General features: G+C 49.8%; 1 protein-coding gene across 1 annotated transcript in view; it reads right to left on the bottom strand.

Moving 5' to 3' along the window:
* LOC140387148 (uncharacterized) overlaps positions 1 to 24,159 on the bottom strand; it is an 82,779-nt gene that overhangs the window by 1,425 nt on the left and 57,195 nt on the right. The window contains exon 4 of the mRNA XM_072470155.1: positions 15,372 to 15,444. Coding sequence (XP_072326256.1) covers positions 15,372 to 15,414 — 43 coding nt within the window. The 5' untranslated portion in view covers positions 15,415 to 15,444. The remainder of the gene's footprint in view (positions 1 to 15,371; positions 15,445 to 24,159) is intronic.

Here is a 24,159-nt window from a genome sequence, read left to right as displayed (position 1 = left end):
CAGCACGGAACAGGCCCTTCGGCCCTCCAAGACTGCACCAAACATGCTGCCCGTCTAACCTAAAGCCTTCGACACTTCCGGGGTCCATATCCCTCTATTCCCACCCTATTTATGTATTTGTCAAGACGCCCCTTAAATGTCACTTTCGTATCTGTTTCCACCACCTCCTGCAGCGAGTTCCAGGCACCCACTACCCTCTGTGTAAAAAAAAAAATCCCTCGCACATCTCCTCTAAACTTTGCCCCTCGCACCTTATGCTCCTAGTAATTGACTCTTCTGCCCTGGGAAAAAGCTTCTGACTATTCACTCTGTCCATGCCTCTCATAATCTTGTAAACTTCTATTGTCATCCCTCCAAACTCCATCGTTCCAGGGAGAACAAACCGCGTTTATCCAACCTCTCCTCATTGCTAATGCCCTCCATATCAGGCAACATCCTGGTAAACCTCTTCTGTACCCTCTCCAAAGCCTCCACATCTTTCTGGTAGTGTGGTGACCAGGATTGAACACTATAGGCGGGATTCTCCCGAATACGCCCGTTAGCATAAAAACCGGCGCAAACCACTCCGGCATTTTAACAGCAACAAAATCAACAATATAAATAACAAGTTGAATATATACATAGTGCAAATTCCGCCACCCTCTCCCGCAGATCTTGCCATTACTTACCCACCTAACCTACGCTAACCTAACCCCCCCCCCCCCTTTTTCTGCTGCCGATTAGTTCTCTGCGAGGAAGTCGACGAATGGTTGCCACCTCCGGGTGAATCCCAGCTGAGACCCTCTCATGGCGAACTTAATTTTCTCCAGGCAGAGGAAGCCAGCCATGTCTGAAAGCTAGGTCTCCGATTTCGGGGGCTTTGAGTCCCTCCACTCCAGCAATATATGCCTCCGGGCTACCAGGGAAGCAAAGGCCAGAACATCTGCCTCTTTCTCCTCCTGGATTCCCGGGTCCTGCAATACCCCAAAAGTCGCCACCTCCGGCCTCATTGCCACCCTCGTATTTAATACCGTGGACATGGTGTCGGCAAACCCCTGCCAAAATCCCCTCAGTTTTGGACATGCCCAGAACATGCGGACGTGGTTCGCTGCCCCCCCCTCCACCCCGTACACTACGCACACCTGTCCTCCACCCCAAAGAATCTGCTCATCCGGCCACTGTCATGTGAGTCCGGTGAACAACCTTAATTTGGATCAGGCTGAGCCTGGCACATGTTGCAGTCGCATTGACCCTTCCTAACACGTTCGCCCAAAGGCCCTCCTCCATCTCTCTCCCCAGCTCCTCCTCCCACTTATGCTTCAGCTCCTTGGTCTGGGTCTCCTCCGAACCCATAAGCTCTTTATTTATGCTCCCCCCTCCTATCCATCCTCTAGAGACCACCCTTTCCTGAATCCCCCTTAACGGCAGGAGTTGGAACGTTGGTATCTGCCTCAGCAAAACGTCCCGTACCTGTAAATATCGGAGATCATTCCCTCCAGCCAGTGCAAACTTCTCCTCCCTCATACTCGGGAAGCTACCTTCCAAGAACAAGTCCCCATCCTCTCTATCCCCGCTCTCCGCCAAATACGGAACCCCCCGTCCATCCTCCCCAGGGGAAACCTATGATTGTCGCAGATTGGGGAGACCACACCGATGCCCCCTCTGCACCCACATGCCTCCTCCACTGCCCCCAGACTCTCAGGGTCGCTACCACCACCGGACTGGTGGAGTACCGCGCCGGTGGGAATGGCAGGGGCGCTGTCACCAGTGCCCCTAAACTTGGGCCCTTACACAAAGCCGCCTCCATGCACACCCACGCCACCCCCCCCCCCCCCCCCCCCGCCACCAGCCACCTCCTCACCATGACTATGTTAGGCAGGATTCACGCCGCACCCCAGGGATTCTCCGACCCGGTGGGGGAATCAGAGAATCCCGCCCTATATTCCAAGTGTGGCCTAACTAAAGTTCTGTACTCAAGTATATTGCTGACTCTGTCCAGGTTGAAAACATGCCCGAGCACCAATAACTTGTATTTACTTTTTTAAAATATATATTTTATTACAAACATGTATCAAAACAGGTTACAGTGAACAAACGCCCCGGGAAACATGCTTCCCAACAATCAACTGTACAGTCTGTACAGATTTTTCCTCTTTTTCACCCCCCCTCCCCCGTGATGAACAGCCCCTCAAAGAGGGTTGCAAACATCCCCCATAATTCCTCAAACCCCCCCTGAAGAGTCCCTTAACTCATACTTTATCTTCTCTAACCGCAGGAAGTCATACAGGTCTCCCAACCAAGCCGCTACCCCCGGTGGCGATGCCGACCGCCACTCCAGCAAAATTCGCCGCCGTGCAGTCAGAGAGGCGAAGGCCAAGGCATCGGCCTTCCTCCTCTCCATGAGCCTCAGCTTCTCTGGGACCCCGAATATCGCCACCAAAGGGTCCGGGTCCACTTCCTCCCCCACTATCCTGGCTAAGACTGCAAACACTCCCGCCCAGAATCTTCCCATTTTTACGAGATTCGCTGGCCCCCGCCCACACCTCTCACACTCATCTGCTACCCCCTGAAAGAACCCACTCATTCTCAGCCAAGTCACATGCGCCCTATGCACCACCTTAAACTGTATCATCCTATCACATGAGGAGGTCCCGTTTACCGTACGCAGTGCCTCACTCCATGCTCCCCAATTGATCTCCCCTCCCAACTCCGCTTCCAATTTCCCATTTCTCTTTGATCATCACCACCCGCTCGCCTCCCTGCTCCACCAGCCACTTGTATTTTTCCCCAATTCTTCCTCCCCACCTTCCACATCCGGGAGCAGCAGTCGTTCCAGCAGGGTGTAACCCAGCAACCTAGGGAACCCCCTCCAGACCTTTCGCACAAAGGCCCTAACTTGCAGATACTGAACACACTCCCCCTCGGCAGCTCTACCCTCTCCGTTAGCTCCTCCAGACTGGCGAATCCTTCCTCCAAATACAGATCCCTCACCTTGAACTTGTATTTACAAGCTTGGTTAAAGAGGCAGTTTCAAAGGAGCTTTGTCAAGGCGGAGGGAGAGAGGTGGAAAAGCTGGGAGAGGGAATTCCGAGCTGAGGGCCCGGCACCCGCCAGGGTGAATTGGAGGAAACCGAAACTGCCTAAAAGGCCAAAATGGGAGGAATGCAGAGTTCCTGGAGGGTTACAGAGCTGAGGTAGGCTGTGGAGATAGGCAGCTGGGGGATGAAAATGATAAATTCCAGGTGTTGTTGGACTGAAAACCAAGGTTGGTCGCCAAGCACAGGGGTGATGGATGAATCGGGTTCGGCGTGAGTCGGAATTAAGGCAGCAGCGTTTCGGATGAGGTCAAGTTTATGGGCCATGAAAAGAGCGAGGTTTTCAAGGAGGACCTTGCATTACCCATGTCTGGAGGTAGAACAGGCATGGTTAAGCATGTCAGCGGATGGTCTGATGCAGAAGTGGAGACAGGGCAATATCGTGGCGATAATGAGGACAGGGGCTGGAGAAACCCAGCTCAGGGTTGATTATGACGCCTGTGTGACCAACAGTCCTGGTTCAGTGTGCTGTCCATTCCAGCCAGACTTGACCCGGTGAAATTAGATTTTATTTAAAATGCCCGATGTCCTTGGTTGAGCCCAATAAGCTACAGTCACAGATTTGTAACTTTAAAACACAGGTAACCTTTTTATTATGTAGTCAGGGCAGCACGGTGGCGCTGTGGATAGCGCCGCTGCCTCACGGCGCCGAAGTCCCAGGTTCGATCCCGGCTCTGGGTCACTGTCCGTGTGGAGTTTGCACATTCTCCCCCTGTTTGTGTGGGTTTCGCCCCCACAACCCAAAAGAATGTGCATGGTAGGTGGATTGGCCACGCTAAATTGCCCCTCAATTGGAAAAAATGAATTGGGTACTCTATTATGTACAGTAATATGATTAAAGGGACAGAACATGTAATTAACTATCTACTACCCGTTTCCCAACCCCCCCCCCCCCTTTTCCAAACTCAGCCCACCCGCTAAATACGCACACAGGCAGACAACACAGAGGGGAAAGGGTGGTGTAAAGAGAAAGAGAATATAAATAGAAATTAAAGGTTACAGATGTTTAATGCACTGGGATGACTTCCAGTCAATGTCTTTCTGAAATTTAGGCTTTCGATTTGGTACTTCTTCCTTCTAGGCTTGAGATGGTTTACTCTGGCAAGGTCGTCTGCTTTCTCTGCCGACTCAGCATTATTTCAGGTTCACAGCAAAGGATGAGCCAGGCACTCACTGCTTTCAGAACAACTGAGCAGTTCTTTCACTTCAGCGAGCAGGGGAGAGAGGATGTGCCTTTCACTTCAAACACCTCTGACCAGTTCTCTCAAAGCATTGCGCAGGACCCAATCAGTGACCATTGTCAGGCAGAACACTGTCCCTGGGCAACCCACCGGTTCCCAGTCAGCCAATAAAACCCACACCCTGCATACCTGGTGTGGTGAATGTAAAATTACTGAAATTCACCAGTGCACTGTATTATGTTATGTTATGTTATTAACCCTGTGGGCTCCACCTATGGGCCATTGTGTGGCTTCACCCACAGGGATATAGGTTGGGGCATGTACGGGCTCCGCCCATGGCTCCTCCCCTTTAGAGGAAGTATAAGAGCAGCTGACCTGCGGGGCCGTCTTCAGTATTGTACCGGTCGCAGGCAGGCACAGTTCCAAGCTGATTAAAAGCACGGTTTACTTCTCCAGGGCAGTAAACCACGGTTTACTTCAAGGACAGTGGACTGGTCCATATTTAAGAACTCAGTGACCAACTTAAATGAGTATGCCACCACCGTCACAGACTTCATCAGCAAATGTGTGGATGACTGCGTGCCAAAGAAAGCAGTACGTGCGTTCCCCAACCGGAAACCATGGCTCAATCGCGAGATTGACTCCATACTGAACGACAGATCTGAGGCGTTCAAGGCAGACGACCCTGACCTATACAAAAAATCCAGGTACGACCTCCGCAAAGCCATCCGGAATGCCAAGAGAGAATATCAAACCAAGCTAGAGTCACAGACAGACTCTCAGCGGTTGTGGCAAGGACTAAACAACATAACGGGCTACAAAGCGAAGCCGAACAGTATCTCTGGCAGCAGCGTACCCCTCCCCGATGAACTCAATGCATTCTATGCCCGGTTCGAGCAGGTAACCAACAATCCGCTGTTGAGTGCCCCAGCAGCCCATAATTCACCCATACCCACCATCACAGCTTCCGAAGTCAGATTGGCCTTCCTGAAAGTGAACCCTCGGAATGCGACGGGCCCAGACGGGATCCCTGGTCGTGCACTCAGAGCCTGCGCGGACCAGCTGGCAGAGGTATTCACGGACATCTTTAACCTGTCCCTATTCCACTCCGAGGTCCCCACCTGCTTCAAGAAGACCACCATCATACCGGTTACCAAAGAAGAACCAGGCAACGTGCCTCAATGACTACTGACCAGTGGCCCTGACTTCAGTCATAATGAAGTGCTTCGAGAGGTTGATAATGAAGCGCATCACCCCCATCCTCCCAGTACGCCTTGATCCACTGCAATTCGCATACCGCTGCAACCGGTCCACATCAGACACCATTTCCCTGGCCCTACACTCATCCCTAGACTCCTATTTATTGACTACAGCTCCGCCTTCAACACCATACACCCAGCCAAGCTCATATCAAAGCTCCAAAACCTAGGACTTGGCTCCCCACTCTGCAACTGGATCCTCGATTTTCTGACCAACAGACCACAATCAGTAAGAATGAACAACAACACCTCCTCCACAATAGTCCTCAACACCGGCGCCCCGCAAGGCTGCGCACTTATCCCCCTACTCTACTCCCTGTACACACACGACTGCGTGGCAAAACTTGGTTCCAACTCCATCCACAAGTTTGCTGATGATACGACCATAGTGGGCCGGACCTCGAACAATGATGAGTCCGAATACAGGAGGGAGATAGAGAACCTAGTGGAGTGGTGTAGCGACAACAATCTCTCCCTCAATGCCAGCAAAACTAAAGAGCTGGTAATTGACTTCAGGAAGCAAAGTACTGTACACACCCCTGTCAGCATCAACGGGGCCGAGGTGGAGATGGTTAGCAGTTTCAAATTCCTAGGGGTGCACATCTCCAAAAATCTGTCCTGGTCCACCCACGTCGACGCTACCACCAAGAAAGCACAACAGCGCCTATACTTCCTCAGGAAACTAAGGAAATTCGGCATGTCCACATTGACTCTTACCAACTTTTACAGATGCACCATAGAAAGCATCCTATCAGGCAGCATCACAGCCTGGTATGGCAACTGCTTGGCCCAGGACTGCAAGAAACTTGAGAGAGTCGTGAACACCGCCCAGTCCATCACACGAACCTGCCTCCCATCTATTGACTCCATCTACACTTCCCGCTGCCTGGGGAAAGCGGGCAGTATAATCAAAGATCCCTCCCACCCGGCTTACTCACTCTTCCAACTTCTTCCATCGGGCAGGAGATACAGAAGTCTGAAAACACGCACGAACAGACTCAAAAACAGCTTCTTCCCCACTGTTACCAGACTCCTAAACAACCCTCTTATGGACTGATTTCATTAACACTACACCCTGTATGCTTCATCCAATGCCAGTGCTTATGTAGTTACATTGTATATGTTGTGTTGCCCTATTATGTATTTTCTTTTATTCCCTTTTCTTCTCATGTACTTAACGATCTGTTGAGCTGCTCGCAGAAAAATACTTTTCACTGTACCTCGGTACACGTGACAATAACCAAATCTAATCCAATCCAATCCAATCCACGTGTCTTCGAATGAATTGATGGTCGCATCAATTCAATCAGCTTAAAATACTACTATGGAATCAGCCCTCAAACCTGACAGACTGGAACTCGATGCACAGGCCGCAGAGGCGAAATAAATTTGTTTTACATTGGCTTTGATGCTTCAAGGCCGACCTCGCTGCGTCGTCTACGCCATCCGTCACTGATGAACAGAAGCTGAGTCTCCTCCACGCACGGATGAGCCATCGCATTTCTGTCCAGCTCGACGAAACCGCTTCCTATACAGAGGCCCTCGCACTACTCGAACGCCTCTATGTCCGGCCTGTGAACGAGGTCTACGCGCGACACGTCTTCACCACTCGCCGCCAGCACCCCGGGGAGTCGCTAGATGACTACCTACGCGACCTAAAAGCCCTCGCGCGCAACTGTAACTACCAGGCCGTTACGGCCACTCAGCACATGGAGCTCGCCGTCCGAGACGTTTATGTGGCGGGGGTCTGATCGAACTGTGTGAGACAGCGCCTGCTCGAAAAAGGGGCCCAGGACCTGGACAACATGGTAAAACTGGCTACCTCTCTGGAGGTCGCTTTTCAGAGCCTTACTGTGTTCCCGGCCGACCATGCGACCCCCTCGTGGGCCCCCGACCAGAGACTACCCCAGGCCTGTGCCGCGCAGGCGCCTGCCCATCATGGGGGGCTACCCTGCTATTTTTGTGGCCAGTCTCAACACCCCCGACAGCACTGCCCGGCCCGCAACGCGAACTGCAGCAGCTGCGGGCGAAAAGGACACTTCACCAAGGTCTGCCTGGCCAGGTCTAAAAACTCGAACCCACAGATCCGATCCACAGACTCACAGGCCCACAGGCCCCGCAATGTGGCAGCGTGTCTGCCGACTCCACCTCCGCACAACACGTGCGACTCACGGGGGCCGCCATCTTGGTCATCTTCCCCCACGTGGCTAGCCACGTGCGATCAACGGGGGCCGCCATCTTGGCCACCATCTGCTACGCCGCTCGACATGTATGACCTGCACGGACAGCCATCGAGGTGCCGCCCCAGCACCTCCGATCACGCCGCCGACTACCCCCAACTCAGCGCAGTCACCTTGGACCACTCACAACCCAAGCACTTCCGGAGCTCCATGATGGCCGTCCGGGTTAACGGGTATGAGACACCTTGCCTTATCCACTCCGGGAGCACAAAGAGCTTTATTCACCCGGATCTGGTAAGACGCTGCTCGCTCCCAATGTTCCTGACACAACAAATTATCTCCCTCACCTCTGGGTTGCACTCAGTACAAATCCAAGGGTGCACTACTGCAACCTTAGCGATACAGGGCGCTGAGTGTACGAATTTGCAACTATATGTGCTCCCAGACCTCTGCACCCCTCTCCTTTTGGGACTCAACTTCCAGTGCAACCTCAGGAGCCTAACTCTTAGGTTCGGGGGACCCCTGTCCCTGCTCACCATATGCAGCCTCGTGACCCTGAAAATCGACCCCCCCCCCCCTTCGCAAATCTCACCGCCGATTGCAAGTCAGTAGCCACCAGAAGCAGGCGATATAGCATGCAGGACAGGACATTCATTAGGTCCGAGGTCCAGCGTCGCTTGCGGGAGGGAGTCACAGAGGCCAGCAATAGCCCCTGGAGAGCTCAGGTGGTGGTCGTCAAGACCGGGGAAAAGTTTTGGATGGTGGTTGATTACAGCGAGACCATTAACCGGTTTACGCAACTCGATGCGTACCCCCTTCCCCGGATTGCAGACATGGTAAATCAGATCGCGCACTACCGCGTGTTCTCCACGGTGGATCTGAAGTCTGCATACCACCAGCTCCCAATCCGCCTGGAGGACCGCCACTACACGAAGTTTGAGGCAGACGGCCGCCTTTTCCATTTCCTCCGGGTCCCCTTTGGCGGCACGAACGGGGTTTCGGTGTTCCAACGAGCGATGGACCGAATGGTGGACCAGTACGGGCAGCGGGCCACATTTCCGTACTTGGACAATGTCACCATCTGCGGCCATGATCAGCAGGACCACAACGCCAACCTCCACCGATTTCTCCAAACCGCCCCAAAACTCAACCTCACCTACAACAAGGAGAAATGCGTTTTCCGCACAACCAGGCTAGCCATCCTCGGCTACGTCGTGGAAAACAGGGTCGTAGGGCCCGACCCTGACCGTAAGCAATTCCCTCTCCCTCACTGTCCCAAGGCCCTGAAGAGGTGCCTTGGATTTTTCTCCTATTACGCCCAGTGGGTCCCCCAGTATGCGGACAAAGCCCGCCCACTATTTAAGGCCACCCTCTTTCCACTGGCAGCCGAGGCCCGCCAGGCCTTCAACTGCATCAAGGCGGACATCGCCAAAGCCGCGATGCGCGCGGTGGCCGAGTCCGTCCCCTTCCAGGTGGAGAGCGATGCCTCAGAGGTCGCTCTCGCCGCCACCCTCAACCAAGCAGGCAGACCGGTAGCGTTTTTTCCCCGCACCCTCACCACCTCTGAAATTCGACACTCCTAGGTCGAAAAAGAAGCCCAAGCCATCATGGAAGCTGTGTGGCACTGGAGGCACTACCTCGCTGGTAGGAGGTTTACCTTCGTCACCGACCAACGATTGGTTGCCTTCATGTTTGACAATATGCAGCGGGGCAAGATCAAGAATGATAAGATCTTGAGGTGGAGGATCGAACTCTCCACCAATATCTACGATATAGTATATCGTCCTGGGAAGCTCAAAGATGACCGACTACGGGCTATCCATGATGACCTCTGCCACCCGGGGGTCACCCGGCTCGCCCATTATATCAAGGCCCGCAACCTGCCCTACTCCACCGAGGAGGTCAGAGCTATAACCAGAGACTGCTAAATCTGTGCGGAGTGTAAACCGCACTTCTATCGACCAGATAAGGCCCACCTGGTAAAGGCGTCCCGGCTCTTTGAACGCCTCAGTATCAATTTCAAAAGGCCCCTCCCCTACAATAACCGCAACACGTACTTCCTTAACATCATAGATGAGTTCTCCCGCTTCCCGTTTGCCATCCCCTGCCCCGATATGACCACCCCCACTGTCATTAAAGCCCTGCATAGTGTCTTCACCCTGTTTGGTTTCCCCAGTTATGTCCACAGCGACAGGGACTCGTCGTTCATGAGCAACGAACTGCGTCAGTACCTGTTCAGTAAGGGCATCGCCTCGAGCGGAACTACCAGTTATAACCCCAGGGGAAACGGGCAGGTGGAGAGGGAGAACGCGACGGTCTGGAAGACCGTCCTACTGACCCTACAGTCCAGGAATCTCCCGGTTTCTCACTGGCAGGAGGTCCTCCCCGATGCGCTCCACTCTATTAGGTCCCTCCTTTGCACGGCCACAAACCAGACTCCTCATGACCGCTTGTTTGTTTTCCCTAGGGGAGCTACCTCAGGGGCCTCGCTGCCGTCCTGGCTGATGACACCGGGTCCAGTCTTCCTCCGAAAACACGTTCGGAGCCATAAGACCAACCCCCTGGTAGAGAGGGTCCAGCTCCTGCACTCCAACCCACACTGTGCATATGCCGAACACCCCGATGGCCGGCAAGATACCGTCTCCCTCCGGGACCTGGCGCCCGCAGGCTCCACCACCACTACCACGACTGCATCCCCCACACTATGTCCCGTCCAACCTCCCATGTTCAGCGGCCCACCATTATATGGTTCCCGCGCTCCCTCCCACTCGCCACACCGGTCCACAGGAATGAAGCTCTGGAAAAGCCGCTCCCGGAGTCCACGTCTGTGCCTGCTCCGGACCCACTTCCACAGCCACCCGAAGTGGCTGCAACACCAGTGCTTCGGCGGTCGCAACGTACGATCCGGGCACCGGACCGACTGAATCTATGAGCCCGTCACCCCTGCCGGACTTTATTTTTTTAAACACGGGGTGAATGTGGTGAATGTATAATTACTGATAATTCACCAGTGCACTGTACTATGTTATGTTATGTTATTAACCCTGTGGGCTCCACCTATGGGCCACTGTGTATTTGCATCCTCAGGGGGATATGTTGGGGCATGTACAGGCTCCCATGGCTCCTCCCCTTTAGAGGAAGCATAAGAGCAGCTGACCTGCGGGACCACTTTCAGTATTGTACCGGTCGCAGGCAGGCACAGTTCTAAGCTGATTAACACCACGGTTTACTTCTCCACGTGTCTCGAGTGAATTGATGGTCGCATCACCTGGTTCTTAAGATCCACTCAGTGGCCAAGAGTCTGGCTTCTCCCTTCCAAAATACAAAGCCCGGTTGTTTCAAATTTGAGACTAATGCTGAAAGGTGCATCCCAATTATGGATCCATGGACCAAAAGAATTTTTAAAATAATAAAGCGGAACAAAGGAAATGAACAGGAAGGACTCCTACAGAGTGACCAGAAGGGGAATGGAGTCAGTGGCCAAGAAATGCAGCTCTTGGTCACAACCAAAGACAATGGGCTGGATTCTACTTTTGGGAGACTAAGTTCTCCCACCGGAGCTGATTTGCATCAGTTTTACGATCCCCTTGCAGTTGTAAATCAGCTTGCAATTTTGTGTTCCATGGCGTGGAATACGAGGGACTGCCAGGAAATCTCGCTATCCAGTCGCCAACATGAGCAGACAGCCTGATAATGAGGTTCCCCGGCCAGCCACGCCCTACCCCGCACCACAGATCCGTCCCCACCCCCTCACCGCACAGCAGCCCCACCCTCGAGTACAGGGTGACCCGAGCCGCGCCCTCAGGGAGCTCTGTAATAGGGAGTCCAACCCCAGGGACCCCTGTAATAGGGAGATCCCCCCCCAAGACTCATATAATAAGATTTCACCCCCAGGTCCCCCGTAATAGAGGGACCCCCCAAATGGACCTCAGTAATAGCCCCCCACAGGGGCTCCAGTAATAGGACGAACCCCCACAGGGACCCCTGTAATAGGGGGGATCCCCCAGGGAATACTGTAATAGGGGACCGTCCGGACTCTTGTAATATGGGAGCCCTTCATAGGGACCCGCTGCCTAAATGAACACATCCATAGACCCCCACCTCACACAGACCTCCCCCACAAAAGGGACCTCTGCCTGGAAGCTATAGAGCAGTCCAGATAGGGGCAGTGGGAAGCATGATAGCTGTAATACTTACCTTGCTGCTCCACATGTCCATTCCTCAAGGACAGCAGTTGTAACCTATGATTGGTTCCCACAGATCCATCTTTCAAATAGTCATGTCGTGTACAATTAGCAGCTTTTACAAACCATCTGCAGCTTTGGTCCATTCACATCCCTTCACGGTTCAGTGGCCTAAGTCAGTGTTCTTCAAAGTCGGGGGCGCGACTCGCAGGCTGCTGTCGGGAGGGTCGTGGAGCCGGTGTCCGCAGGCGCTCCCGATCACGCAAATCCCCCCCGCAGCAGCCGGCTTTTCATAACGCTGGCTGCAAGCGGCCCCGAACATGTAAAAAAAAAAATTTGCCCGCATTGGGCATGCGCGCACGATGATCGGGCACGCATGCGCAGTGCGGCCACTATTTTTTCAAACGGTTGCAGCTTTTTGTTTTACAAGTTCTCTAGTGGTTTTTATTCATTTATTTTATACATTTAATTTTTATTTTTTTTTACAAGTTCGGGGGGGTTGTATTCATTTTTATCATTTTTTTTTTTACAAGTTCGGAGGGGGGGGTTTATTTGATAAAATTTTACAGGAAAAAAATTCAGAACTTTGGACAGACTCCATACTCCATACTTTCCGACACCAGAAGGCTTCACCTTCATCCAACAGGTTCCATTGGAGGAGTGTGTACGAGGGCCAAAGGGACCCAAAACCATTTCCTCCATTTTTGTCAGCAGCAAACAAGAGGAAATGGTGGGTCGCGCAGGTCGGCCAGCGTTTGTCGCGAAGGTCGGCCGGCGTGGGTCGCAAAGGTCTGCCGGGTTGGGTCCGAAGGTTGGCCGGTTGGTAAAAATGGGTCCCCAGAAAAAAAGTTTGAAGAACACTGGCCTAAGTGGTGAAACCCCAATGTCTGTAAACACTGACCACACCATAGAGATGTAAGTGCATTCCAGGCACTAAGTGCATTCCAATCACTCCAGCCAGCTTTTTCAATGCATTAAACATTCTTTGATGTTGTCACTGAACAATGAAGGGACGTAAATGGACCAATGCTGCATATGGCTTATAAAAGCTGCCAAACACAGACCACTATGAAAGCTATGAATGGCTTCCAGCTAATGGATCTGTGGGAACCAAATGCAGGTCACAACTGCTCTGTTTGGAAGAATGGACACATTACAGATATACAACTTCCCACTGCCCCAGTCTGGACTGCTCTCTATCTTCCAGACAGGGGTCCCTTTTCTGCAGGGGCCAGGGGAGGGGGTCTGTGTTTTGTGCGGGGTCTATGGAGGAGGATCATTTATGCAGGGGGTACCTGAGGGGTGTGTTCCCCCATTACAGGAGTTCCTGTGGGGGGGTCGGGGTTGGCAGAGGAGGCGTGGGTAGGCAGTGAATTGTTTGTGGAGTGGGGGGGGTGGTGGAATGACCTTCGGATGGTCTCTACCGGCATAGCCCTGGGGTGGTGGACCTCATGGTGAGTCAAGGGACAATGGTTGCCTCACCTGAAACAGGTGGGGGCTTTGGATACCCAGCCCCTTTCAAAAGGGGCTGGCTACATCGCTGATGTTAAAGGAGTGGGAAGGAGTTCAAGCCCAGGATCACCATGTTAACACTGGACATAGACAGCCAAACATGACTCCTGCTTGTCTCTGTGTGAGAGAGAGATTGGAATATAAATCAGGGTGGTGTGTGGGAGTGAGCAGGGTGATGGAGAAATGGGTGTTGCTCTAACCCAGCTTCCAAATTATAAACCCTTTCCAATGGGGGAAGGCTGTCAATGCATTTTGATTGGATGCAACTTTCCTCTCTCGTGAAAAGTTGAAAGACAATTACCCCATTCTTCACCAATTCCTCCCCTCAACTTGGCCAGTGCCTGACAGACTTTATTTTCAGGATTTAGATAATCCTCCAGAAATGTGAACTATTGGTCTGTCACACTCAATATTTAAGTGGTCTGGTGATAATGTGCTTTTTAACATGGAAAATAGAAGCACGAGAAGGCTATTAGGCCCTTCGAGCTTGCTCCGCCATTCATTATGATCATGCCTGACCATCAAGTTCAATATCTTGATCCCGCCTTCCCCCCCCCATATCCCTTGATCACTTTAGCCCCAAGAGCTAAATCTAATTCCTTCTTGAAATTACACAATGTTTCCGCCTCAACTACTTTCTGTGGTAGTGAATTCCACAGATTCACCACTCTCTGGGTAAAGAAATTTCTCCTCACCTCAGTCCTAAAAGGTTTACCCCTTATCCTCAAACTATGACCCCTGGTTCTGGACTCCCACACCATCGGGGAACATTCTTTCTGAATCTACCCAGTCTAACCCTGTTAGAATTTTATAAGTTTCTATGAGATCGGGCAGGAGATACAAAAGTCTGAGAACACGCATGAACAGACACAAAAACAGCCTCTTTCCCGCTGTTACCATACTCCTAAACGACCCTCTTATGGACTGACCTCATTAACACTACACCCCTGAATGCTTCACCCAATGCCGGTGCTTATCTAGTTACATTGTATATGTTGTGTTGCCCTATTACGTATTTTCTTTTATTTCCTTTTCTTTTCATGTACTTAATGATCTGTTGAGCTGCTCGCAGAAAAATACTTTTCACTGTACCTCGGTACACGTGACAATAAACAAAATCCAAATCCAGATCCCCTCTCACTCTTCTGAACTCCAATGAATATAATCCTATCCAACTTAATGTCTCCTCATATAACAGTCCCCCCATCCCAGGAATAATGACTGGTAAACCTTCGCTGCACTCCCTCCTTAACAAAAACATCCTTCCTCAGATAAGGTCATCAAAACTGCACATAATACACCAATACTGCACACACTACTCCAGGTGTGGCCTCACCAATGCCCCATACAATTGCAGTAAAACATCTCTATTCCTATCCTCCAATCCTCTCGCTTTTTATTTGCATTCTTTACTGCCTGCTGCACCTGCGCGCTTACTTTCAGCGACTGATGCATGAGGACACAAAGCTATTGCTGTGTATCCACCTCTCTCAATTTATACCCATTCAAATAACAGTCTGCCGTCCAATTTTTACAACCAAAGTGGATAACCTCACATTAACCCATGTTAAACTGCATCCGCCATGCCTGTGCCCACTCACTCAGCCTGCCCAAATCCCGCTGAAGCATCTCTGCATCCTCCTCTCAGCTCACCCTCCCACCCAACTTTGTATTATCTGCACATTTGGAAATACTACATTTAGTTCCCTCGTCCAAATCATTAATATATAATGGGAACAGTTGGGGTCCTAGCACAGATCCCTTCAGAACCCCACTAGTCACAGCCCACCAATCGGAAAAAGACCAATTTATTCCACGGTTTTGCTTCCTGTCTGCCAACCAGATTTCTATCCATCTCAAGACACCACCCGCAATCCCATGCGCTATAACTTTGCATAGTAATCTGCTATGTGAGACTTTGTCAAAAACTACTTCTTTGCATTCCTTATTTTGAATGAGTATAGAAATTAAACAGCCTTGCCTCTTTCTTTGTTAAACTCAGTTACAGCATCTAGTAACGCCATCTCAAACGATGTCCTTGATGTATTAATATCCTGGAGAAGGTTAAAGAAGTTGAAAGAATTAAACAAACTTTCTAAGATCTGAGCCATTCTTCTGGGCGAGCTACAAAATGCAGAATAATAAATAATAATAATAAATAGATGAGCAGAAGGAATTTCCGAAGCAGTGTCACAGTCCTTTTGAAATTATATTGTGCATACATGTATCTTCAATGCTCATCTAACATTCCTGTGACTGTTACGTAACAGATGCATTAACCTGTGGGTCAGTACACATTTGATAAGATTTTACTGCACAGAAATAGTCCATTGGGCCCAACATGTTTTTGTTGATATTTATACATTGCACGAGCTTCCTCCCCCTACACTTATCACACTGCATCAGTGTAATCCTCTATTTCCTTCTTCCACCTGCACGTATCGAGCTTCTCCTGAAAGCATCTATATTATTGGACCACAGAATCCCAAGAGTGCCACTCGGCCCATCGAGTCTCCACCGACTCTCCGATAGCGCTCCCGACCTAGGGCCACTCGCCCGCCTTATCCCCGTCACGCACTGCATCTTTAGACTGCGGGAGGAAACCGGAGCACCCGGAGGAAACCTGCGCAGACACGGGGAGAGCGTGCAAACTCCGCACCAACAGTCACCCGAGGCTGGAATTGAACCCGGGTCCCTGGTGCTGGGCGGCAACAGTGCTAACCACTGTGCCGCCTTCAAATACACCATGTGGTTAAAAAGTACCAAATTCCACAGTGAACACAGTACGGAGCAAATTCAAAGGCAAGAAAATGAAATTGTACAATTCTGGATTGGAATATTCAATGATCGGATGTTATTGTTGACATCTAAACGCTTCTATATTAAACTTGATTTATAGGTCACAGGTGAGGGGAGTTCTGTGATGGTGGTCTGGGGGGGGGATTGATGCGATTCTCGGCCTCATTACTCTCTCGCGAGACAGGGCCGATGAATAACGGGGGAGGCCGAAAACGAGATCCGTGCCTGGCGCTAAACAGTTTGCGATGCAACTGGTCCACTCCCCTGGGTGAAATCGGGATCTCACTGTACCGTTGTGAGAAACCAATTATCATCACTTAAGCCCTATTTCCATACAATTAATGGGAGACACCCCATATCCAACGGCCTCCCGTCATTCCGCGGCCTGCCCAGCAAGTGGTCACGTTGGTGCCGAATAGCACTCCTTTTGAAAAGTGTGAACCTGGCGGAAGGGCTTCTGTGGGGAGCTGAGGAGGTGAGCACCCGGTTGGTGCTGATAGGGTCCTGGGGTTCACCCTGGGATGGAGTGGCAGATGGTTCGAGCCCTGGCTGCCCCTGCATCACCTGGGTTCCCCGATGTCTGCATCATTGTGTCAACGCCCTCAGCGATTCTCTTTAATGATTGGGCCCCGGCAATGCCCACCTGCGACTGGGACAAGCTCCGCAGCACCTCGACCATTCCGATCTGAGAGCGGGACAAGTCCTGTAGAACCTCATCAAGGTCAGCCTGGTACTGGGTGACATCCCCCAGCAAGTCGGACATTCTGCCGAGACCCTCGGCCATGGCCGTCACTGACTGCGCGACGCCTTGGACATCTTCACTCATAGTGCCGACATCGTGCACCAGGCTCTCCACTGTGATTGCCACGCTAGCAGTGTTGGTCTCAGTGCCACTCATTGCTGGCAACAACTGCTGCACCCGTAGCTTCTATACCTCCTCCAAGTGACTATGGACTTTCTGGAGTGTCGCTGACATCTCCCTCTGAATGTCCTGGCTGCTCCCTAACGTCTCCAGCAGCTCCGGGAAGACCTCTTCCACAGGCTCAGCATCAGGCTGGGACTCAGCTGGGTCCTGGGAATCAGAAGACCTCCAACTGCTGTCTCACCTGGGAGTTCCTGCCTCGACCTGATGTACATCAGCAACAGTGTGGTGCTTACCGGATTGTGCCCCAAAAGGCTGACCACTAATGTTTGCCACCAAGGTGCGTGTATCTGCGCTGGTGGAGGGTGGGGGTGACAGCTGTGAAGACTCAATCGTGACATCCTCAAAACTCTCCTCCAGGATGCTCTCCTGGGAAGCTGGAGAGGGGGCCACGCGGGATGGGCCGGCGCCGACGGCAGGAGGATCTGCAGGAGAATGGACATGTGGTCAGTGGGAGGGATTGGTCAGTCAGTAAGGCAATAACAACTCACATTTGACAGATCCTCTGGGTGGGGCCCAGTGGTTCCTCACCTCTATGGCATCCGCCAGCCTCCGCTTTGGTGACCGCTCTGTCCTTGGCCACCCCAGTCACCTCCAAGGCCCCCTCCTCGAAGGAGGTAAGGATTCTCTAGTCCGGCACACCATCGCCAGTCTGGGGCCTCTCCTGGCGATTGTGGGAGAGCATTTCCTGAAGAGATACAGAGGGCATCGTTAGCCACACATGTGGTTCACAGTAGTGGGGTGGGGGGGGGGGGGCACGCCGGAGGGAGTGGGAAGGAAGGATTGGGGGGTTGAAGGGAGAGAGGGGTGTGGAGGCAGGAATGGGGGTCGCATTGAGAGTTGGGAGGTGGATGCTCGTGTGGGAGTGGAAAGGTCTCGGGGGTTGTGGGGGGGGGGGGGGGGGGGGAAAGGGGGTTGGGGTCTACTCACTCCTGCTGCCGAGGTCGTTGACCCTTTTCCGGCACTGGATGCTTATCCTCCTGGTCACACTCCCGGCGCTCATAGCCGCCGCCATCTCATCCTAGGCAGCACTGGCTGCCTTGTGGCTCACCCTCCGGGACCCTTGGGGGAACAGGCCAACCTGCTGGCCTCCATTGCGTCCAGGACCCTCCGCAGATCTGCATCCCAGAATCCTGGGGCCGGTCTCCTCGGTGCCATTGTTGCGAGCTGGCTGGGGTTGGCTGAGGGGGGACCATTTGGGGAATGGAGTAGTTTAATGTACGTGATAATAAACCTTCATTTCTGCACCCTGCCCTTCGCTCCTTGTGATCATTCTGTGCGGAGTCTACAGTCCTGTGGCTGCAGGAGGCAGTCCTTGCTGTGTTAGTCCCTCAATCACCATCCCTAAAACCAGCACGTCTGGTATTATCACATTGTAGTCTGTACAAGCTTGCTGTGCGTAAATTAGCTGCCGCGTTGTCCGACAATACAACGGCGACTACACTTCAAAAGTATTTCATTGGTTGAATAGTGTTTTGGGAATCCTGTGGTCTGTGGAGTAGGCCAGAGGTTTCAGCTCAACCCTTGAGCATACATTCTAGGCTGACCCACAGAATCCCTACAGTGCAGAAGGAAGCCATTCAGCCCATCGAGGCGGCACCGACCCTCCAAAAGAACACGCCACCAAGGCCCACTCCCCACTTTATCCCCATAGCCCCCATGCATTGATCACCTTGTATTATTCCTTGTGTCTGAATAAAGCTCGTAGTCTTACAGTTGAAGTAGATGCTTTATTTGTGTGAGTTTGATCTCTCCAGCGCTTATACTATGTTACATCTGAGCTGCCTGTCTGTGTCCTGCTCACCAGCTGCCGTTCCTGTGAAGAGCGTCCTGACTTCCTGTTTGTCTCTCTATATATATATACACATCTCTGATGCTCCCTCTAGTGGTTACTTAGTTGTAGTGTATTTAGACTAACCCCTTGTGTATATACAGTGATGCATATCGCTACATTCCCCCTTTTTTCGTTTTACATATTTTCTACACTTTGTTAAAGAAAATTGTACAAAAACAGGTAGATAAATGATGATATGTACAAGTTGTGATGATATTGATGATTATACAAAGCCAATTAATATTTATGAGTCCAATCTTAATTTAAAAAAATTATGAGTCCAAACTTTATGAATTTGTTCGGTTGAGTTTTTATGTCTGTTGTTGATGTGGTGATATTGATATTGTAATTTCTTTGTGAATAGCGTCAGTGTTCTTGTTTTTAAGTTAGCAGCAAATCATCACAAGGTGTTTGAATGGTCGAACCACTAATGTTGACTGATGTGGACTTTTTTCTTTGCTTGTGGTATCGTTTTAGTGTGTCATCTGCCTTGAAAGCTGGTGTGCTTGTTTGTTCCGGAGCAAATGCGAATTTGTGAGATTCGTTGTCATGCCATGATGTGTTTTTAGTCTTGTCATTGTTTTGGAGTGCGCTGTTGCATTGTCCTTCATGTGCACAGTTGTACCAAATTGTACAGGTCGTTGTTTCGTTGTTGTTGTTTCTGTCGTTTCTGTCTTTGCTGTTTTTGTTGTCGTACTTGTTGTCGTGCTTGTTGTTTCTGTTTTTGTTGTTTTCGTTGTTGTTCATGTAGTTTTTGTCGTGCTTGTTGTTGCTGTTGTTGTTTTTGTTATGCTTCTCGTTGTGTTTTTGTTGTTGTTCTTGTAGTTTTTGTTGTTGTTCTTGTTGTGCTTCTTGTTGTTTTTGTTGTTGCTGTTGTTGTTCTTGATTCTGTTGTGCTTCTTGTGGTTTTTGTTGTTCTTGTTGCGCTCAATGACTGTTCCGTGTGGATAATTTGAGTCTTTCTCAAATTTATTGGTGTCAGTTTACTTTGTGGTATCTGATGTTTCATTGAGCGTTTCTTCTTGAGGATTGTGAGAATGATCTGATGTTGCATTGATCTTGCTGACATCAGTCATTTGTGGTAGATTTGATTCCTCTTCTTTGCTTCCTTGGTCCTCCACTTCTGGAGTCATTTCTGGTTCATTTGAATCATCTTTGGTTTCTTGATGCTCCTCTTCTGGAGTCAAAATCTTCAAGATTTCATTTTCTTGTGGGTAGTTTAGAGTAGATGAGGTTTCAATTGATGCGATCTCACTAGACTCATGAGTGGTTGTGGTTTGATTGTCAAGTTCTTTTGTACAGACGAGCTGAGATCTGTCAGTCTCGCTGTGATCTTGTGCATCTTGTATGGGAATTGTGATTCCTTCGTCACTTGTCTCACAAACAGTGGGTAGACTTACATTGTCTTCTTGTTGATTATGTGAGCTTGGTAGACTTTCATAGTCTGCTTCTGGTAGCTCAGATAAGGTTGATAGACCTTCATGGTCTTGTTCATGCATGGATTTTGCTCTGGAGTCTTTAGTTGCTTCCATTTTGGAGTCTATCAGCGAGCTCTCAGTGGGGGCTTGCGTCACTCTCTGTTTGGAGTCTTTAATAGCTCTCTGTGTGAAGTCGTGCAGTGCTCTCTCTGTGGAGTCGATCTGTACTCTCTCAAAGGAGTCGTTCAGTACTCGCTGTATGGCGTTGTTTTCTTCTTGGGTATGTGACAGGTTGCTGTCATCCAATGTATCGACGATCTGCCATTGCATCATGGTATTGGATTCATCTACCATGAGTAGAGTCGTGTTGCGCTTTTTAACCATGTCGTTGATGCTATGATTAGCATATCCGAATAACTCAGCCATGTCTAAGTAGTATTTTTTGATAAACAAATCATATTCTTTGGTTTCGGATTTGTTATCGTTCTCTTCGTGTTCAATGAACAAATCACCTTCTTTGGTTTTGGATTTGTCATTGTGCTCTTCACTTTGGCTGGTGCAAACTGCTTGTTCCAGGGTGCTGCAAAAGTTATTTTCAACTGCTGGTAGAAGTTCAGGCAATGTTGTGCCTTTTGAGGTTGAATTTTTTTGGTTTTGGGCCTTTAAGAGTCTTGTTTGAGATTTTCGGGCATTTCCCCTTTAAGTGGGCGTGGTCTGAGTCATCTGACGTCATGACACTCGTGACGTAAAGCGTAGGAATTGATTGCGCATGCGCAAATAGATTTTTCTTTACTGTGTGCTTTTTCGTAAACTGCGTATGCGCAAACTGTGCGCTCTTTCCGTTCAACTGCTCATGCGCGGCTTGCGCATTCACAGATCCATCGGCGAACGGTGTTCGATCTTCTTTTGGCTGCGCATGCACGACTTGCGCATGCGCAGAACGATCTGCACCCAAAACTTCTTTTTTCAATTGCACATGCGCGGCTGCGGTTTGCCCGGGCAGTTTAAAATGTGCTCAGACGCCATTTTAACTTCTACAGACCCGCGGAAAATAACTTTTTCGCCGTTTTTTTCTTGTTAAAAACTTTTTAAAAAATTTTCTTGCGATCTGCACTTGTCAATCACAATTTCCAGCATTAAACCTTTCTGTTCTGATAATGATTGTTTGAGTTTCGCATCACTCATCCCCTGTGCAATTTGGTCTCCAAACATTGAATGTCTTAAAGCAGCATTGTTACTGGTGTTACAGTGATCTTCACATTTTTTAAGTATTACTTCTAATTTGGTATTGTCTTCACCTTTCAAGTAATTAAAGCAGTTATAGATTTCTTGAGCTTCATGTCCTGCTAGTAGAACTGCTATTTTAATTTCTTCTGAAGCCGTGCTCAACTCATTAGCTACGATATATAGTTTGATCGCTTGTTTAAAAATTATCCATCTATGACTTAAATTACCGGTTGTTTTCAGCTGCGATGGAGTTCCAACGAGTTTCATCGACTCAGCGAAGTCTCCCCCCCCCAAGTACGAGTTTTCTTCTGTTTTCGATCTTTCTTTGTCTGCATCTTGTGTAACCTTCTAGTAAGAGTTCTGAAGTATACTGGTACCATGTATTATTCCTTGTGTCTGAATAAAACTCATAGTCTTACAGTTGAATTATTTGTATGAGTTTGTTCTCTCTCCAGCACTTATACTATGTTACATCTGAGCTGCCTGTCTGTGTCCTGCTCACCAGCTGCCGTTCCTGTGAAAAATGTCCTGACTTCCTGTTTGTCTATGTATATATACACATCTCTGGTGCTCCCTCTAGTGGTTACTTAGTTGTCGTGTATTTACATTAACCCCTTGTGTATATACAGTGATGCATATCACTACACACCTAACCCTTTGGACTGTGGGAGGAAACCGGAGCACTCGGAGCAGACCCACGACAGTGTAACGTGAAGTAAGATATTCCCCCCCCTTTGTATTATATCATTGAACCAAATTTTTATCTACCTGTTCATGTGAATGTTAAAGATCAAACTGCAATGTTTAATTACAAGTACAGAGCCCTCTCAGTGGCCTGTCCTCTGCCTTATCGCCAAAAGTAAATGAACTGGTTAGTCATCACAGTGTTGTAAATGAAATGAAAATCGCTTATTGTCACAAGTAGGCTTCAAATGAAGTTACTGTGAAAAGCACCTAGTCGCCACATTCCAGCGCCTGTTCAGGGAGGCTGGTACGGGAAATGAACCGTGCTGCTGGCCTGCCTCGGTCTGCTTTAAAAGCCAGCGATTTAGCCCTGTGCTAAACCGGCCCCTACTTGTGCAGAATAGCTGCAAACAGTTACTGTACTTCAAAAGGTGCTACATAAATACAATCATTATTTATTCTATCCACAAGAGGAGAACTCTGATTTGGGATGAATCATCAGCAAACGCCACAGGAGCATTCAATCAGTTCATTATAACTAGCATCATCCACTGGATGGCAGTCAATTCACAGAAATATCTCTTATTACACACAAATCAGTCCATTGAGAACGCGGCCTCTACAGTGAACACACTGGTGTATATATTATATGGCACAAAACATTTTCACCACATGAAGGAACCACAAAAAATAAGAACCAGACAAGTCTTTTGTATATTTGAACCTCTCTTAATCCTTATTTAATTTCTGTCAACAGGTGGGTTATTTAGCATTTCGGGCAATGTTTCCCATTCTTCCAATATAGAATTCAGAGTTGACAAAGGTCAGGAATGATTGAACGAGTCGGGTCTCTTTTCTCTGGAAAAGAGGGAACAGCAGGGCGACCTGGCAGAGGTCTTTGGGATTGGGAAAGGGATTGACCAGGTAGGCGTAGAGAAAACGTCTCCAATAAACAGGGGCGACCAGGTGACATAAATATAAGATAATGACTAATAAACCCATTTAGGAAAGTCAGGAGAGACTCTGTATCGAGAGAGTGGTTAGAATGCGGAACTCGCTACAATGGGGGATAGTTGAGGAAAATAACATAGAAGCATTTATTCAGAAGTTAGGTAAGCATATGGTGGGGGTGGGGGTAGGAGTAAAGGATATTTGGATGGGAAAGCGGATGGGAATAATAATAATATTCATAATAATCTTTGCTATTGTCCCGAGTAGCTTTACATTAACACTGCAATGAAGTTACTGTGAAAAGCCCCGAGTCGCCACATTCCAGCGCCTGTTCGGGGAGGCCGGCATGGGAATTGAACCTGCGCTGCTGGTTCTGCATTACAAGCCAGCTGTTTAGCCCACTGTGCTAAACCAGCCCCTTTGCCCCAGTGTAGGAAGGACAATGTAGTTCCAAGTCAAGAAGGGGTGTGACTTGGAGGGGAACTTGCAAGTCATATTCTACACAGCGATAGGCTCTCTCATATACTGCCGTCATGTTATGTTCGAGGGGATTTTGCCTTAGATCATGTACATATGGGGTAATTTTACAAATCTATTCTCCTAGGTGTGGGCAGGGGAATCATAGAATCATAGAATTTACAGTGCAGAAGGAGGCCATTCAGCCCATCGAGTCTGCACCGGCCCTTGGAAAGAGCACCCCACTTAAGCCCCACATATCCACCCTATCCCCTTTATCTCCACCTAACCTAACACTAAGGGCAATTTTAGAATGGCCAATCCACCTAATCTGCACATCTTTGGTCTGTGGGAGGAAACCGGAGCACCCGGAGGAAACCCACGCACACACGGGTAGAACGTGCAGACTCCACACAGACAGTGACCAAAGCCGGGAATCGAACCTGGGACCCTGGAGCTTTGAAGCAACTGTGCTAAC

The sequence above is a fragment of the Scyliorhinus torazame genome, chromosome 12, assembly GCF_047496885.1.
Source record: "Scyliorhinus torazame isolate Kashiwa2021f chromosome 12, sScyTor2.1, whole genome shotgun sequence".
NCBI lineage: Eukaryota > Metazoa > Chordata > Chondrichthyes > Carcharhiniformes > Scyliorhinidae > Scyliorhinus > Scyliorhinus torazame.
The sequence above is the reverse complement of the archived record's forward strand: the minus strand, read 5'-3'. Positions and strand labels throughout refer to the sequence as shown.